This window comes from Trichechus manatus, unplaced genomic scaffold (genome assembly GCF_000243295.1).
Source record: "Trichechus manatus latirostris isolate Lorelei unplaced genomic scaffold, TriManLat1.0 scaffold00006, whole genome shotgun sequence".
Taxonomy (NCBI): domain Eukaryota; kingdom Metazoa; phylum Chordata; class Mammalia; order Sirenia; family Trichechidae; genus Trichechus; species Trichechus manatus.
Window position 1 is genome coordinate 2,550,451 of NW_004443942.1, and position 19,134 is coordinate 2,569,584.

General features: G+C 48.4%; 1 protein-coding gene across 1 annotated transcript; it reads left to right on the plus strand.

Annotated features, from left to right (window-relative positions):
• The first annotated feature begins 4,722 nt into the window (after positions 1–4,722).
• LOC111821702 (AMP deaminase 3-like) lies at positions 4,723–10,949 on the plus strand. The gene is made up of 2 exons (XM_023737209.1): positions 4,723–5,095; positions 9,294–10,949. Exons 1-2 carry the CDS (start codon positions 5,071–5,073, stop codon positions 9,596–9,598), a joined length of 330 nt encoding a protein of 109 aa, XP_023592977.1. The 5' UTR covers positions 4,723–5,070; the 3' UTR covers positions 9,599–10,949.
• Positions 10,950–19,134: the final 8,185 nt, after the last annotated feature.

The window sequence follows — 19,134 nt, forward strand, 5'->3', positions numbered from 1 at the left end:
CCCGGGCGCTTCAGGTAGCGGCGGGCAGGCCTGGTTGGCGGGCAGCGGGCAGGGCAGATTTGTGCGGCTGGGGCAGCCGGCGCCCCTCTCTCGCTCCGCGCCCAGGTAGGGCACGGGCTGGGGCGGCGCGCGGCTCGCAGGCTTCTTCCCTGAGGAGACGGCCCTCTTTCCTACCGCAGGGCCGGTCCCCGGGCTCTGGTGCTGAGGTTCAGCAGCGCCGCGCCCTCAGAGCGCTCGGCTCCCGCCCCTGCCAAAGGGTGCGCTGCGGACTCCCACCGAGCGCGGGCCAGGGGCGTGGCCTGGCCGGGGCCCGCACAGATCTGGCCTCAGTGCCGAGGAACCGGTTCTGCGGCACTTGCAGTACGCAGTGCCCTGCGCCGCCACCTGTGTGCCAGCCCTGCGTCCTCCCCGTCCGGCCCACGGCATGGCCCTATCTCCTGATCCTGGTGAGTGCGCGGGATGCTGTGCTACTGACCTTGGGCCCGCTGGCCCCGCGGCGCAGGGCGGGCGTCTTGAGCGTGTCGGGGTCAGAACCTCGGCTCAGGGCTTCCAAGCTCACAGAGGCGGCGGCGCCGATCCCGGGCTCTTCTCTCGCCGGCATCCGAGCCATTGCCCCTGCCGCTGCAATGGCCTGAGCTCCAGCGGTTTCAGATGAGCCGGCCGCATCCTGGTTCCCTGGAGGCCTGGATTGGATCCGCCAAGTTTAGAGAAATTAAAGGACCCAGGAATTCCTGTCACTTAAGCGTCTGGACTAGTTTTTTGGTGCTTAACGACTGGCCTGATGCAGATGACTGAGGGCTTCTACCTGGAGGCAAGGGGATGGACAGGATGATGGGGTGCTGGGGTCGTTTGAGGCCTTCATCCTCACCTCTTTGATTCCCTCCAACAAGGGAGGTATACAGCTGTTGAACTTCCTGGTAGCTCCTTTGTTGGCCTCTGCTGGGTGAGTTTTGAGAGGGCCTGGAGCAGGAGAGGCTTTCAAACTGTAGGTCCTTGTATATAGCTTGGAAGCTTGGTGTTGAAAAATTAGCAAAAGAGCTGGGTGAACGCTGGAGCACCGAGAGGAATTTTAGCACGATCCTTAGCCCTTGTTGGCTATCCCCCTAAATGTGGTTACCAACATTTGGCCATCTTCAGGGGAAAGCTGACTGTAGCTGGAACCCTCACAGGGGAAATTCCTCTCCTGCTGGTGAAGTATCAATGCTAAGTGGTAGTCACACCATTGAGCCAGGCCAACAGAGTCTTGGTCAGCTCTCACCTCTCAGAGTGTTGACAGCAGGTCTAGGATAATTTGCCTGGCCTGGCTGCAGCTCTGGCTGCAACTCAGAGAGGCCTGGCTTGCTCTGAAGATGATGGAACAGGTTGCCCTCTCTCAGAATAGTGGTGCTTGCTGGGTGGGTCACTGGGAGACTCTATGACATCTCAGCCCTGGCCTGTGGCCAGCTCAGTTCTCACCTGTCAAACTCAGATCCTAGATAAGGGATGAGTGTCTGTCAGTTAGGCCAAGAAGTTCTTTGAGAGGTGAGCCTGTTTTTCTTGTCCTTATTCTTGCTGGATCACTCTCCAAAAGCCCTCTAAGTCATTTCCCAGATCTCAAAAATGCCTTAGGCAGATAAAATATAGCCTTAGGGTTAAGCAAGGAGATACCTTTTCTCCCTCAAAGCTACTCATTGGCCTTACTGGTTCTTCCACCAAGTTTACGAATCTCTTAGTTCTTTGGGGTGCTGGCTACATATCTAGTGCAGGAGACAATGGGCTTTTGATATACAAGGGACGAGGGCATGGGAGGATGGGCTCATGGCTGGAGTCCTGACCATGCACAGTCACCAAGAAGTAGCATTCACAGAAGAGGCTTTACATTTAAAAATGGGTTTCTTGTTCCTGCACCTAGGTAGGAGTTTGAGAGGGGACCTGACATGCAATGGAGCTTAATAAACAATGTTAACTAAACGGATTCAGTGTCTACGTGAAACTTTATGCTCATTCCCCCATTGGACTCTCTCTTGTACCTTATATGATGATGATGATGATGATGATGACAACAGTGATGTTGATAGATAATACTTATGAAGCACATACTATGTGCCAGGTACTATTTTAAGCACTTTACTTTAAATGCTAACTAATTTAATTGTCATGGCAACCCATTTTATAGGGAATAATACTGAGAAACAGAAGTTTAGTAACTTGCTCAAGGTTATGCAACTAAGTGTTGGAGCCAGGATTCCAACTCAGGTAGCCTGGCTTGAGTCCACATACTGACTCTTGAGATTGTCATAGGTATATTCATCAACTTGGCTCATTCACTCATTCATCTATCTTATGCATTTGTTTATTCAACAAGTAATTATTGAGTACTTGTCATATCCCAGACATGGTGATACAGTAATGAACGAGACAGGTAAGGTCTGTCATGGAGCTGATGTTTAGCAGATGAAGCTCCTTTGCCCAACTCTGTGAATCATGCCTGCTTTAGAAACAAGAAGGAAAATGGGCCTCTATAGGCAAGCCCCTGCCATACTTTTGGAAAGGGCATTGATATCTTTCTTGATGGGACATAATTTGATTCTAGCCTTCCCTGTCTTTTGGGGCTTGTACCAGGCACTTAAGTGATAAAGGTGAATGTAGTCTGGTCTCTTGGGCAAGGTTGCTTGTGAGATGCAGGCCCTGGGCCTGGTTGTCATAGGTTGTCTCAATGTCCATTCAAAAGGGAAGTAAAGCTTTGAGCTTGGGATGTGTGCTCCTCTGGCCAAGGAGACTTCTAGGTCATGAGGAGCGGTGACATGTTAGGCTCAAGGTTGAGGTCCTGAACTGTGAGGTCCTGAGGTCCTGAGGTCCTGAGCAGAGCTTGACCTCCTGAGACAGAGCCACAGTTTCTTCCTAAGCTGCCGCTGTTCCGGAGAGTGTTCCATTCTTTTGGCTTCAGCCAGACCCTTGCTCATTGTTCCAACCTGTGCCATTTTCGTGGGGCTGCTGCCTGTCTCTGTCTGGACCTGCTGGGGTGTGTCTCACACCCATAGCTTGGACCTTTGCCAGGAAGATATAAAACTTAATGAGCCTCCGGGAAGGCAGCTTTCTCAAGGTTGGAAAACGAAGGCTCAAAGTGGAAGGCGTTTGCCAAAGCCCTCGCCACAGGATATTAAGAATTGTTTTTTTTTGTATGGTGGTGGTGTTGGAGGGCCAAATAAGTGTGTTGGGTTAAACAAAGTTAAGCAGATTGTACATGACTATGGTTTGCAGTATTTTCCAAGCCTCCTGACCTTTTATGTTCTATAGAGTGCCCTTTGGGAAATGCTTGTTTAGACTAAGGCTATCCAGGGTCTGGTTAAAGGTGCAGAATTAAATTCCCTAAATGTGTTGCGCCCAGCTATGTTTTCAGATCCATGGGCTAGGATGCTCCCACTGTAGTGCCTCCCCCTTCCCCCCCAAAAAAACAAAAAACACTTCAGCAGAAGGGATCATTTGCCCTTCCTCCCTTCTGGCAGAACAGTACCGAAGGCTTGAATTTTTTTCTCTATGCTTTAAGCCCGTTTTAATTATTTAATGAATAAATATTACCCTCCCTCTAGGTTGCTTGTAGCATGCTGATGGCACTGTTTATGAAACAGCTGTGAGGACAGGTGGGTTGTCATCTCTGGGCAGCTAAAGCCCAGCAGAAGCCTGAGGATCATGTGTCAGCCCTGTAATCCTGCTCTGTGTGCTCACTGGAATTATGATGTGGGCTCAGGAAGGCACAACCTCACGATTGGACATGGGGAGGTGACTCAGGCCCAGGTCAGGGCTAGAGCTGGCTTCCTGGTAAACAAATGACCTACCCTTCCTGGGCTCTTTCCCCCAGGATTTCAACAGACCACAGAAATAGCCATTTGGCTCACGGTTCTTTCCCAGACCTACATTATTTGTCCAAGTTACTTGTAGACTATGTGTCTGTTCTGAGCCTTCCCCCATAGGACTGTCGTTTTCCTAAAGGGCAGATGAAAAACGGAGCTTTGCGCCCTGTGATGCTGTTTTAATCATCCTGGCTGGTTTTAGAGAGCTGCTTCTGTGGCTCACTTGAGCCAGGCTCCACCTTCCTCAGGGAGAGCAGAGCTGCTAGTGGCAGGGTGGGAGTCCAGCCAGAGCTCAGGAGGCTTCTCAGCGCTGGAGGCCCATGTGGGAGCCCTGAATGACAGTAAGAAAGGAAGGGAGCTGGGGATGGGCTCAGGAGGGTCAGGTGAGGGTCTTTGGAGAGTTTGTCAGGCCGCTCAGTCACCTGTCTTCTGCGGCATCTTTCAGTGAAGAAAGGAAGGCGTGGAATAAGGGCATACCAGCTTTCCATCCTGGCCAGCCCCTATATGCCTCTGCACTGAGGCCGTCCCTCTCTCTGAGTCTCCATTCTCTCCTGGGGAAGGAGGGAACAGCCCCTAGTCCTTTTCTCTTTTAGAAGGGGAGGAGAGGGACTTGTATTGGCTGCCGGGCTCAGAGCTCTGCCTGCTTGTCCTGGGGTGCTTTGGCAGGAGGGTTGCTTTGGGGGTCCTCCTGAGGGGAGGCAAGGCAGGCTGTGCCATAAAATTCCCTGGGTAAGATGAACCCATTGCCAGGCCGAGCCTGAAACAGGGATCCAAATGGAAGCAACAAGGTGATGGTATCACACGTTGCCACTCAGCTTTCAGGAGGAGCTTAGGCGGGCTTTGGAGGGAAGCTGTGGCTTATCTTCTGTGGTTGGTCAGGGCAGCTGAATGTACTACTTCATCGGGGGTAGTAGTTCTTGTTTTTTGGTGAGGACTGTGAGCAGGCTGGGCGCTGCATTCAGGATACAACAGCTGTTTTGCCTTGGATAACTGGCATTATCGGGGACCTTTAGGACTCTTGGAAATTTTCCACTTGCATTTCATACTCACGGAAGGATTTCCAGCCCAGACGTTTCCTGCTGTCACTCACTGCTGCTCACAGATAGGCAAAGCAGAGCCCTCCCACCCCAGCAGCACAGATAAGACCCAGCTAGCTGTACTTACACACTGACTCAGCTCAGCCGCCTGCCGGGCAGCACGCAGCACCTGGGCCCCAGTGTGGGATCCTCCTCTATCAGTCATGGAGTCTTCAGCACCAGGCTCAGGTCTGTGTTGTGGGTTCTGACTATGGGAGCCTGGAAAGAACAGGAAACAGTGTCCTTTGTGTAAGGAGGGGACTTCGGTGGCACTGTGCTTCATTTCTGGAAGGGCTGTGATGCCAGGAAAAGTTACTGTCTATTGAAATTGGTTGTGTTTCACAGCTACGTAACTTTGGGACAGTTTTTCAAGCTGAATGGAGGGTGTTGTATGTAACAGTGAGATAAGCTGTATCACTAGCTGACTAATGTTGGTAAATTCACAGTTAAGCCTCCCAAGCCTGCCGGCTTCAGCTGACAAACAGTGGAAAGCCAGGCATGAAAGGCGGCTGGAGTTGAAGCTCCCTTGGGCGTTTGTGGAGTGGGCTCTCTCAGCACGGCCGGCCTTGCTGGTGTCTGTGGGTGTAAGAGAAGAGACAAGTTCAGAATGGGAACTGTGGGCAGGGGGGCGCTGTTGCCAAGGATGTCCAGAAGATAGCAGATGTGCGGTGGGCTTGAAAGGCCCACTTTCTTTGTGTAGCACCCCAAGTGGGGTTACTTGGTCCATACTAAGGTATGGAATGAATTCTCCACTCATTATTTAAGACACTGATATTAGGTGATTCATATGGGTTCTGTGAAAAAAGTGTGGGGAATCTACTCTATGATTCTCAAGTTTTTAATGAGCTAGTGTGTTTTGTGGATCTCGGAGTGAGGGGCTGTGGAATGCAGCATCTCCCCAGTGAATTGATCACAGGACCTGTTTTCCGGGCAACAGGTATTGACTTCTCCTGGGACTCAGCTAGAGAGCCCAGGTGGTACAGTGGTTAAAGCACTCAGCTGCTTACTGGAAGGTCAGCAGTTCCAGCCCACCAGCTGCTCCACAGCAGAAAGATGTGGCAGTCTGCTTCCGTAAAGATTTACAACTTTGGAAACCTTAAAGGGTGGTTGTCCTCTGTCCTATAGGGTCACTATGAGTCAGAATCAACTCGATAGCAACGGGTTTGGGTTTTTTGGTTTGGGACCCTGTTTGGGAAAGGCTATAAGCTATGAAAAAGGAAGATGTTCTGGTGTTTTGTAGAAAGATACATTCTGAAAAGTATGTTTAGTTGACTTGAACAAGCTAAAAATGTTTTATGAAAAAACATGGCAGGATTTGGCACAAAAACCCTCAGACATAAAAAATACCCAAACCAGTTGCTGTCGAGTCAACTCTGACTCATGGTGACCCCATGTGTGTCAGAGTAGAACTATGCTCTATAGAGTTTTCAATGGCTGATTTTTTGGAAGTAGATCACCAGGGCTTTCTGTTGAGGTACCTCTGGGTAGATTTGAACCTCCAACCTTTTGGCTAGCAGCCAGGCTTGTTAACCATGTATACCACCCAGGGACCCCCTTAGACATAAAGGATCCCTCAAATGCTCATTTCTAAGGGGCATGTGGTGGGGTGCATCTGGGTCAGGCCTGGGTATGTTTGTGGAGTAGAAGTGGGGAGGAAAGTATTGGTGGTGTTAGCTCCCATTCAGGATGGGAGCTAAAGCAGAGATGGGTCTAAGTGGTATAATTCCCTTTGGGGTGGCCTCTTTCTGGTGCAGAGTAAATGGGAGAGGGCACTAATTGACAAAAACTGCTGTGATGAACAGTTTGATTTGTTTTTCAGTTTTCCCTCTTTTTATCAAGTCTTAAGTCTATTCATTTTCTTTTCATCTTCTTTGCATTTATTAAAAACTATATTAAAACGGCATTAATGATGAAAATAAGACACTCCCTCACACACAGGCACTCCCACCATCTAGCTTTTTTGAGTGTCTCTCTTGCAGCTCTTGTCCATAGCGGATGCATTATCATGTAGTCAAAATGCATTTTTGATGCATTGGTTGTGTTTGTTGTAATCAAATAATGGATACCGTTTTGTGTATTTGTTTTTTCATTTACTGTTATTTCATAAAATGTTTTCTATGTAATTGCTCTGTCCTTGGAATTATAATTTTGGTTGCTTAACATTTTTTCAAATGAATGTGCTCTATTTTGAACATTTTCAAGCTATTTATATAAAGAGCTCAAGTAAATATCTCTGCTTTTTTACTTCCATTGGATTCTTTTCTTAAAAAAAGTTTCTAGAAGTTGGGATGCTTGGTAAAACGATGTGGATCTTTATAGCATTTGCTGCCCTTTGCTTGGGGCCTGTTTAATGTCTGCTTCTGAGATGTGGTGTAAGTTTTGGAAAGATGCACTTAATTAGTGGACTTCAAGCTGGGGGCGGGTGTCCACCTTTGTTCCAGCCTGACCACACCTCCTGTCTTTCTAGTTCTTTGTGCTGTTCTCAGCCTTCCTATCCCGTGTCACTTTCTTCTCTGAGCCTGTGCTCTATGGCTTCCAGCTCCCCTTCTCTCTGCTGTCAGAGACGCCAAGGTCGTCTCTGTTCCTCGTTGCTCTTTCCAAGGACAGGCTTTTGCTGGCTTGGTGCCTGCTACCGTAGACCCTTACAGTTGTGTACTGAGGCACCTCTTCCCTCACCGCTGCCTTCCACTCAGCCCCCTCAGGGTGAGAGAGGCCCAGGAAGGGCCTCCTAGGCGTGGAGAGAAGGAGGAAATTGGTTTCACAGTCAAGGGACCACAGAAAAAACTTTGTCTATAGTTACTAGCCTGTTTCCTCCTTCCTGTGTCATGAATGAGACCCACATTGTGCAGCAGAGAAGACCAGAGCAGCAGCCTCCCCGGGCACCAGAAACCTCTCTGGTACCTCAAATTATGGCAGTTAGAACTGAGAGGGCCTTAGAGACCACTTAGTTCAATACCTTTATCTCACAGATGAGAAAATTGTGAGGCCCAGAGAATGACTGTCCCAAGATTGCTCGTGAGTCCCTCCTCCCTGTAATGGCTTCCTTTCCTCTGCCAGATAGCAACCGGATACTGTCTCACCTTAGTCCTCTGTCTGGCCGACAAAAACCACTTCTCTCTTAAAGAAGCTATGATAATAGGTGGACAGGAAACTTCTCTTCCAGACCCACTCCTGTTGAAGGTAGCTTGTTGAAAGCATGCAGCTTTCATCCATTCCTCAAGGGCCATGCTGAGGACAGTGGGGAGACTCTGCCCTGACACCCAAATGGACAAAGAGAAGCAGCACAGCGTAGCGGTGAAGAGCGCAGACTTGGGAACCAGGTGCCTGGGTTCAATCGCAGAACAGAGGCTCAGAGAAGAAGTGGACAGGGGATGGGGTAGAGAAGGGCTGTGAACAGCACAGATCTCTGCCCACTTATTGAAAGTGTGACCCTGGGCAAGTTAGCTCATCATGCCTCCATTTTCCTATCTGTCAAGTGAGATTAATAGGGTTAACTGAGTTAATATGAATAAAGCAATTGGCAGAGTGTATATAATAAATACTATATAAGTGTTAAAAAAAAAAAAAAGAAAGAAGAGAATGAAGAAAGGAAGGGAGAAAAAAGAAAGGAAGAAAGAAAGAAATCGAGTGATTTGGGTCTATTACTGATAGTAAGGAGCCAGTATGCAGAGAGGTGGGTGAAGGAAAGCTTCCTTTGGGAAATGCATTTTCGGCTGAATTGTGAAAGGGGAAGAATATCCCTTGTTCCAAACCCTTTATTTTATTTGCTGTGTCTTGTTCAAGTGTTTGGAGAGTGGGACTGTGAGTGCAGATTCCTTCTTTCCAGCAAATGGCATTGTTTTTTGTAATGAAGAATGCAGCATTGGATTCCCCATGCCTCTGCTGTAAATCTTGTGGGACCTTAGGCTAATCATTAACCCCTTTGGGCTTCAGTCTTCCCCTCTGTGAAGTGAGGGAGTGGGGCTTGATCACTGTTGCTTCAGTAACTCAGCCTCCTTATAGTCTGGAGGAGGGAGGGTCCTGAACTCTCTCATCTCCCTTCTCGGTCACAGAAACAAAGCCGAGAAGGCCAGGGCTGCCTGCGTGCTGCAGAATCCCTGCGTCTGGGGATTGAAGCACACTTAGCTGGACAGTTCCTCCTTTGACTTCTGGACATTTGCTTTCTCATGACATATCAGTGGCCCTGCACTTTTCACATCCAATGGCTTATTGAGCGAAATTTTGAAATTGTCATGCTGGGTTTGGTCTGGGGAATTCCTGACCAGACAACTGACCGCAAGGATGGGGGTGGGGGGTGACTTTTCCTTCACTGCGTCCTCCTTCCCCGCACTGGTGACTGAGGCCATCCCATCATTCATCAAGGTTAATGCCTGTTCTTTCTTTCTAGCCGAAATGCCACGCCAGTTCCCCAAGCTGAACATCTCTGAAGTGGACGAGCAGGTCCGGCTCCTGGCTGAGAAGGTCTTTGCTAAAGTGCTTCGAGAAGAGGACAGCAAAGATGCCCTGTCCCTCTTCACTGTCCCCGAGGACTGCCCCATTGGGCAGAAGGAAGCCAAGGAAAGGGAGCTTCAGAGGGAGCTGGCAGAGCAGAAGTCTGTTGAGACCGTGAAAAGGTTTGTCCCCAAGACTGGGCTTTTGGGGGTACATAATTATACAAACCCAGGCCAGCTGGGGGTGCATGTCCTGAGATGAGGTGCCTCATGGGAACCAGCATGTCCCTGGGAGTGGAGGGAGCTGAGTGGGGCCTCATATCCGTGTTTTTGTGTTTATTTCTTAACCAAGACCGTTTAATTCACCACTTATTTCTTGAAGGAGGTCTCTTGTGCCTCTGTTGAAAAGCTCAGAAACCACTTTCCCTCAATTGCTTCTTTAATAACAAATCATGTACACAAATAATCATCATTTCCAAATCGCATTTCAATTTTCTTTTTGGAAATGTGAGGATTTCTTGGGACATATCAGTGTTACTTCTTTTCATTCATCATGTGGACAAGTATTTTCCTCAGTTTACTGATTGCCATGTGCTGTGCTGGGCACTGGGGGTGCAGTAATGAACAAGACAGATGCAGTCCCTGCTCTGTTGAGCTTATAGTGAATCTAGACAATAATTAAGTAACTGGACAAATTAATTAAATTTTAAGATCTAACTGAAAAACAGAAACCACTGGAGTATTGGAAACAGGATTTTAACGTGGGGAATTGGTTACACAGTTGGCGAAGAGCTGAGAAGTCAAACAGGGGAGAAGGAGGCAACCCAGAGATTGGACACAGTAGGAAGCAACTCCACCCCTAGGCTGGAGAGACCATGGAAAGAGGTAGTGTTGCTGGAGCCCAGAGTGGGGCCGCCTTGGGGAAGCTGACCCGTGGTGGGCCTGTCAGTTGGGAATTGGTGCCATGGAGGAGTGACAGCAACTGCGAGATGCCTCCTCAGGCAGAGATGGAGGTGGAGGATACCCTAGCTTTACCTTTCCTGTGTCTTCCAGTTTCTCCCAGTATCTCCCATTGGCCAGAGTCAGTCGGAAGCCAGCTGACCTGCACCTAGGAAACATAGGGAAGGGTGAGGAACAGATGTGGGGGCAAACAGGCCCAGCACAAACGCTATGAAGGAGATGATTAAGTAGGGGAGAGAGAGAGAGAAAAATGAGGGGTGGGAGCATCCTTCTTTAGGAAGGGTAGTCAGAGAAGATCTCTCCAAGCAGATAACATTTTAGCTGAAGATGTGAAGAGCTGGTGAGAGTCTTACAGGTACAGGAGTCGGCCAGGGCAAAGAACCTCAAGTATATTTGAGGAGACCAGTGTGGCTAAAGGGAAAAGTGTAATGACATAAGACTGGAGGGATGGGCGGCCCCAGTGGCGTGGTCATCCCTAGAGGGTACAGAAGAACATGTCTGTGGAGATCCTCATCCACACTGCACCAGCTTAGCAGAAGGGCTAATTTTACGGACTGAAAGGTCTGTAGAATCTTCTGTGTGTTATGAATTGAGCATTTTAGCCTCCTATAATGAGAAGAGAAAGGAGTCCTAGTATTTTTTTTTTTTTAATTGCCAGGAATATTAAGTTTCTGAAGTCAGTTTCCATTGCAGATGGAAACTCTCTTACTGTAAGTCCAAATGGTGCTCCCTGGTTTCCAGAAGCTCTTCTACAAAAAGTTTCCTACCTATTTACTAGGTTGTGGTGGTCTTGGTTTGCCTCCATCTGCCCTTCTGACTGTAAGCCCCTTGAGGACAGTGTCTAGCCCTCTCTGTGTCTCCAGGGAGACACTGAGCCTAGGACTTAGCCTCTGTTGGTAAGCAGTGAACGTCTGGCAGAAGACAGACCTCCTGCCACTCCCACTGTCATTACAGATACTACATCCAAGTGGCTGTAGCTCCTCAGACCAGTATGCTCTGCCACTCATTTGTACGCTGTGTGACCTCGGGCAAATTAGGAAGCCTCTCTGTGCCCCAGTTTGTTCCTTCTCTATAAAGTGGGTTGATGACAGTAGTTACCTTCCTGGGGTGTTGTGAGGACTGGGGACTACTGCTACTGGGTGCTTACTGTGGGCTAAGTGCTGGGCTGTGGAGTTTACATTCATTCTCAAGTAATGCCCACATCAAGCTTATCTGGTGGATATTCTTATTATCTGGATTTTGCAAATTAGGAAACTAAGGCTCAGAGAAGTTAAACTTCCACCAAGACTCATAGCGAGTAAAAGACAGGGAAGGGACTGGAACCCGTGTCCTTTGAATATAGAGCCCACGCGTTAACCACAAGGCTATTCCATCTTCAGTTAGGGATGGGTCTTTGGATCCTCAGTCTAGACACTGGAGTGGCACTGGGCACAGTGCGTTTCCTGCTGCTGCTCCCCAGGATATGATTACTACCTTCTGAATAAAATGTAGGGAAGCTGGGCTTAAGTTCCCCTTCTGTCCACTGGCTTCTTTTCTGCCACAGAACAGCCTGGTCATACATGCCAGAGTCCTCTGGGGCTGTGTACCCCCGATTTTGTCCTTCACATTTACCCCTCACTGGAGGCATCTTATCCAAATACTATGTTAACAGTTTCATGGAAGACACCCTCTCCCCAACTCCCTCTCCATCCCAGGCACCTCCCTACCTTTCAGGAATGTAAATGGTGATATGGGGCCTTCCTAGCAGGAGCCTACAAGCCTGGAACCAGGGGTAAGCCTGCAGACACCCAGATCTGTAGGTTTGTGTTCCAAACTAACATGAAACAGGGCTTCCAGTTTGGAAAAAGCCTTCCCTTGCCCTGGCCCCTCTAAGCCTGAATATTCCTGGCAAATAGAGAAGGCTATTCTTTTTCTTTTAAACAAGGTCTGTTCTAAGTCTAATGTAAAGGCACAAGCTAGAAGTATGGGAGTAAAACAGCCTTTTACAAAAAGAAGAAAAACTTGGGCTGTGAGCAAGAAAGATGAGCATCTGAACTCCTGGGCTCATTGTGCAGGATTACAGCTGCTGTAAGAGCTACGCTGAGCTCAGACATACCCCTTCCAGGATTGGGGACTGGCTCCGGGGGCGAGCACTCAAGGCTACTCAGAGAAGCACTAGCTCTACAGGCCAGGCAAGATCAAGAGGCTAGTGGCCAGGTCTGCACTGGGACTCCAGGGTGTGGTCAAGGTCCACAAAATGAAGATATTAATAGGACCTACCTTATGAGAATTAAATGAGTTAATACACATAAAATGCTTAGCACAGTGCTTGTAACATCATTAGGGTTGTTGTTTTTCTTCTTCTTATTATTATTTGGCAGCCAACAATGCGGGAGGAAACAGAATAATTATGAAAAGCAGATGCAAGAATTCAAAGCACAGCAGTCTAGGGCCAGAACGCTTCTAAGATCATGACTGGATGGCATATCACTGATGTCCACGATCATGACCCAGAGTTACCAAGAAAACTTTAAATTATGTACAGCATGCTCTGATTAAGAATGCAGGAATTACGTGTATCATTAAAAAAAAAAACGCCACACTTCCTCACCCCCTCCAATTCTTTTAAATTAGGTATAAAGGGGGCAGACTTTGTTATCTGGAAAACTTTGTTATCCAGAACAGTTACCTGAGAGTGGTTTGAACAAAATAGATACACAAATAAAAACTAAACCAAACCCATTGCTGTTGAGTCGATTCCGACTCATAGCAACCCTATAGGACAGAGTAAAACTGCCCCATAGGGTTTCCAAAGCTATAAATCTCTACGGAAGCAGACTGTCACATCTTTGTCATGTGGAACAGCTGGTGGGTTTGAACTGCTGACCTTTTGGTTAACAGTGCTTAACAACTACACCACCAGGACTCCTTATAAATTGAGCATAGCACAGCTAAAATGCTAGGAAATCATTTTATTTTATGAAATTTCTTAAGTCAGGGCTGAGTAACTTTTTTATTCAGGGCCATTGACAAAGGAGCTTCCTTTGAAACAGTCAATTCATCTGCTTTTAGAGTTAAGAATAGAGATTACAAAACTCACTTGAAAAGACGATAAAAACTGTGCTTCATTTTGACTGCTGGGGTCTGTAGGGAGGAAAGGCCACTGGGAATGACTGTGGAAAGGGAGGGATGGAGGCGAAGGGTGGGGAGACAAAGGGAGACGACACTCAGGAGTGGAGGGGAGGGTGGGGGACAGCAGTAGGTGAGGGGCAGGTTGTGCAGAGGGCAGTGTAGGGAGAGGCAGAGGTGAGGCTGTTAGTCTCTACACCTGGTGGGCAGCAAGGTGTGCGAATAAAGCTCCGCCTAGCTGGTCACTGGCTGTGCAGGCAGAGCAGAGTGAGTGTTCTCTGTGAGCCCAGCACGGTCCACACACCTCTCTTAGAGCAGCCGTCACGCCGCATGCATTGGGCAGTCGTTTCTGTGTTCACCTTTAGGGTAGGCTGGGACCTCTGATTTCAGTCATGGAGCAGTGCTAGCTCTCCAACTACTCCCTCTCCTCCTTAGGCCAGGGGTCCCAACCTCCACATGAACCAATGCAGTGGACAGTGTAAGCAGTAGGAGCAGGTGAGCCTTCCGGAGTGGAGAATGCCTGCCCCATCTCATGGCATTCACATTCAAATTTTGTGACTCCTGCCTTGAACCTTTAGAAAAGTAATTCTCATCTGAAGAGGTGCCTTAGGGGCTGCCAGAATCACCTGAGTATATGTGTGTGTGTGTGTGTGATGTGTGTGGGTGGGTAGTGTGTGTGTGTGATTGTGTGTGTGTGTGTGTGTGTGTGATGTGGGTGGGTGGGTAGTGTGTGTGTGTAGGGGGGGGTCAAATAATCCTCCCCATCCTTAAATGTTCCCCTCTCCCTCTGAATGATGCAGAAGCCTTCCCTGCCCCTGCTGTTCCACTGTCCCACACCCAGTCTGGATTAGGTGTCTTGTCTGGGATCCCAGAATATCCAGGACATCTCATCACACCAAACATAGTGTATGATAACACTCTGTTGAACTGCCTGGGTCCATCCATGCCATTGCATAGTCAGCCCTGGAGTCAGGGACTATATTTTATCTACCTGTTTATCCCCAGGGCCTGGCACACAGTAGTTTTTGAATGAAGCGGGGCTACACATCTACCCATTTATCCCCAGGGCCTGGCACATGGTAGTTTTTGAATGAAGTGGGGCCACACATAGGCTCATTGTACACATTTGAGAGCCTTTGGTGAAAGGTTTGCTCTGGTGTCCCTCCCTGCCTGGAAGTTCTGCTGGGCAGACTTTCCAGGGCAGCGGGCTTCCAAAAGCTCCTGGGAAAATGCACATTGTTCTCCAGAAGAGCAGGGAGGGCCCCAAGGGTTCTTAAGTTGAGTTTAGTGTACAAATCAGACATTATAACTGGAAGGCTCTGGGTGTCCCGGTCCCAGGAGCTGAGGAAGACTTGGGAGTGGGGGACGGTGAGTGGGAGGGAGCGCAGTGGATGGCAGGGAGGGATGTGCTCCCATGAGGGCAGCCAAGGGCCATAGAGCTGGCCGGGGCACCATATAGGTGCTGGGAGATGCTGTGGTAACAGCCCACGTGACCAGACGTGACATGTCATAAGGGCCTGGTTCAGCAGGAAAGGAGGAACAGCCATTTTGGGAATGACAAAGCTGCTTCCTGGCCTCTGGGCCCTTAGGCTTGGCCTGGAGCTGAGTGTCCTCACCGCCCCACTCCCTGCCAGCTCCTAGGCAGGAGGAGTGTGTTTCTGCCAGGTGTGTGTGTGGGGGTGGGGGAGGAAGGGCACCCAGCTGTCTCTGAATGCCTCTCATGTGGCAGAGTTGGCTTACTCTGGTGCCCCAAGGACTACCAGGAGGTGCAACAGGTGAGAGTATGACAGATCTTGGCCCGTCACAGGAAGTGCTTTCTAACAGTGTCTGCAGATCATGTCTTGTTCAACTTTGTGTTTGTGTGCCTGGCACAGGCCTGGCCCAGGAGGGTGCTTGGTAAGTGTTTATCGAATAAATGATTGAATGCTGATGTCTTATTCAGGAAAGTAATGAGCTCTCTGTCACCAGAGGTGTTCAAGTAGAGGCTGCCTTAGCGAGAGGGTTGGGGTGGGTAGTCTTTAGGGTGCTTTCCAGCAAGGAGACCTTATGTTTCTGTAATTCATATAAAACTTGTGGTGACTTCTTTTTTATTGTGCCACACGTGTGGGGCGTCAGACAGCTTTGAAAGGGAAAGAGGGATGTTTATGCAGGTACGTATACACGTACACACACTACACATACACACAACACGCATACACACACTACATATACATATACACATGACATATACACCACACACATACACATACACCACACATACATACATATACACACAAACATCACATATCCACACATATAAAACCAAAAGCCAAACCCACTGCCATTAAGTTGATTCCAACTCATAGCAACCCTATAGGACAGAGTAGAACTGTTTCCAAGGCTGTAAATCCTTACGGAAGCAAACTGCCACATCTTTCTCCCATGGAGCAACTGGTGGTTCAAACCACCGACCTTTCAGTTAGCAGCTGAGCACTTAACTGGTGTGCCACCAGGGCTCTCTATCGACACTATAGTGACCCTATAGGACCTATATACACACACATATACACACACCACACATCTGCACACACATACATATGTACACACACATCACACATATACACACACACTACACATATACCCACATACCACACATATACACACACACCACACATATACACGCACACCACACATACACACATACCCATACTCAGTAACTCTCCACCTTCATCGGCTGAGCTTTGGTTATAGAGAATGGATACCAGATATAGGCTTATGGTAGGCAGAATTTTTAATATGACCCCGAAAGATGTCCCTCCCTAATACCTGGACCCTGTGAATATTATGAGATCTCACTCCTGTGATTATGTTATTTTAAGTTGACCCTTAAAATAGGGAGATTATCTAGGTGGGCCAAATGTGATTACATAAGACTTTAAAAGCAGAGAGCTTTCTCAGGCTGTTAGGAGAAGGGGAAACCAGAGAGATTCGAAGCACCAGAATGATGTGCCACTCCTGACGGAGGGGGTACATGCAAGGATCGGAGACAGCCCTGTAGGAGCTGAGAGTGACCCTTGGACAACAGCCAGCAAGGAACCATGGACCACAGTCTTATAGCCGCAAGGAGCTGAATTCTGCCAACAACCTGAATGAGCTTGGAATTCTTTCCCAGAACTTCCAGATAAGAGCCCAGTGTGGCTGACATTTTGATTTTGGCCTGTAGAGATCCTGAAGATAGAACTCAATCAAGCCCGCCCAGATTTCTAACCTACAGAACTGGAGCTAATAAATGGATGTTTTAACTCAGAGGTGCTTCAGAGGAAAGGCCTGGTGATCTACTTCTAGAAAAATCAGCCATTGAAAACCCTATGGAGCACAGTTCTACTCTGACACGTATGGGGTCACCATAAGTTGGGGTTGACTTGACCGCAACTTTTTTTTTAAGCCACTAAGTTTGTGGTAATTTGTTATGCAGCAATAAAAAACTAATACAATGCCCTCTCCTTTGGCTCCATTTAGCTTTTCCAACTTTCTGAGTAGAAGCTCAGTGGTTAGCTTCTGGTTTATTCCATGCTCCTTGCCAAGATGAGTGGGCCCTGAAGAGATGGCCCATTTATTGTTAAACCTATTTGTTGTGCCTACAAAGTTTGACCCTTGACCCACAAATGTTCCTATGTGACAATCTGGAGGTCACCTTGAAGACCAATGCTGTAGCCATAACATTATGTCTTCAAGAAGGAGACTTCTTGGACACCTGCTGTTCGGTGCTGCCTTCTTCATGAGGCAGAAAAATATGGACATTCCTAGGGCAATGCTAGGAGCCCGGCTGGTGCAAACAGTTTGCAACTGGCTGCTAACCGAAAGGTTGGCAGTTTGAACCCTCCCAGTGGCTCTGCAGAAGAAAGGCCTGGCAATCTGCTTCTGTAAAGATTACAGCCAAGGAAACCCTATGGAGCAATCATACTCTGTAACACATGGAGCTGTAACACATGGAGTTGCCACGAGTTAGGGGCTGACTCGTGGTAGCTAATAACAACAATAGGATAATTCTTGTGAGTCCTTGGCTCAGGCAGCCTTCTAGCTTTCTGATCATGGTGGGTGTTCTTTTTTTTTTTCCTCTCTCACCTTTATCTTTACCTTTTGCTTCTCCTTGGTAGGGCCAGGCCTCAGGCAGCATTGGCTGAGGCATACAAGGGTGAGATTGGTGTAGAGGTAAAAAAAAAATGATGATGTGGTGGGCATGTGAATGACACAGAAGTCTCATGGGACCTCGCTGAGCCTGTCAGAATGTGAGAAGAAACCCAAGCTAATGGCTCTTCCTGTGGGTGTGAATGTCCAAAAATGACAAAGGGAGAACCTCATCTCTCAAGGTAAATCTGCCTCTGAGGAATGATTGCCTGGCATGACTTGAAGTCTTTCTCTGGGCGGGATGCTTGGCTCAGCTCTGTCTGATATATAGCAGGCTGGAAAAGCCTGGGTCAGGGGATCCCTGAGGTTAGGCTGAATTTCCCAGAGAGCTGAGTGTGTCTGTTATGCAGGGCCAGAGACAGGGCAAAGGTAAACTGAAAGGGGGCCAACTCCATCTTCCAGGTGTAAACAGCCCTGTCCCTAAAGAGGTGATAACACAGGGTGGGCAAGTAAGACCCAGAGGACCATTGCAAGTGGTGGGTGTAAAACTGGGAAGAATGCTGTGCGTGATGAAGAATCGGCAGTGGGTCTATGAGAAGGAGACCTGGCTAAGAGCCAGGAGGAAGACAGCTGCTTGAGGGTGAGCCATGAGGTCGATTTGAGTTCAGCTGACTTCTTGAGTAAGAAATCTCCAGTAAGATCTTGATCTCTTGATCTCCAGTCAGGGTCACTGGTGTCTGGAGAGGTGGAGGGGTTCGATGAGTTCTGATGGGTCACGGTTGTCATGGAGTCCTTTGTGGGGAGCCAGAAGCCTTGCTTGTGGTGGGATAATACCAGGAGGCTGCTGGGCCACTCTGGCACAAGGCAGCACAAGTACTCAGTTAGTTTCTGGCATTGGACACCATTGAGTGGCAATGCAGGGAGGCTGGGTTCCATTTGGAGACAGAAAGACAGGGGAGACAGGTGTGTTGATGACTTCACCTCACTGCTGGTTAATTCCTTTCCTGGGTGATTCCAGGATTTGGGGTGACATCATTTGAAACGGTGCTGTTTCATTAATGAGGAAGATGGAGTCATCACAAACCAGCCTGGCAAATAAGCAAGAACTTGTGGCATTTTAAACCAACCTTGTGTTCACCTCTTCAAAGGGTTAGTGAAATCATTGTCTTTTGGTGCCAAGGTGACAGGACCAGAGAGACCTGAAATTGATGCTGGTCAATCCCCTTCCCATACCAGAGATCCAGATGTGTGCCTGCTCCAGCAACAGCAGCCAAGATGGCAAACATCCAGCTTGAGGAGGGAGCTGCAGGGGTGGCTGGATCGAGCGGGTACCAGGGAAGCAGGAGACCAGGGTCTAGTTGCCACCTTGCTTTGAGACTTTGTATAAGCTCTTTCCCATCTCTGGGCTCTCAACTTTTCTCTATAAAACAACAAGGTCAGACTAGTTGATTGGCATGATCTCTTCTAGCTCCAATACCCCAAATATCTAACTCGGTGAAGTGCAGTGCAATTGTCTCTCTGTGATCCTGTTCATATTCCTTCCTGATACTGTTCATTTGTCAGGACTTAGAGTTGGGTCATCTGAAGATGGAATCCCTAGGTAGTGCAAATGGTTAACACGCT

Excerpts from the sequence above, each read along its gene's own strand:
- LOC111821702 (XM_023737209.1), top strand. The coding sequence starts at position 5,071 with ATGGAGTCTTCAGCACCAGGCTCAG. Across the intron at positions 5,096-9,293 it reads GTCTTCAGCACCAGGCTCAG|CCGAAATGCCACGCCAGTTC; the intron begins GTCTGTGTTGTG and ends CTTTCTTTCTAG.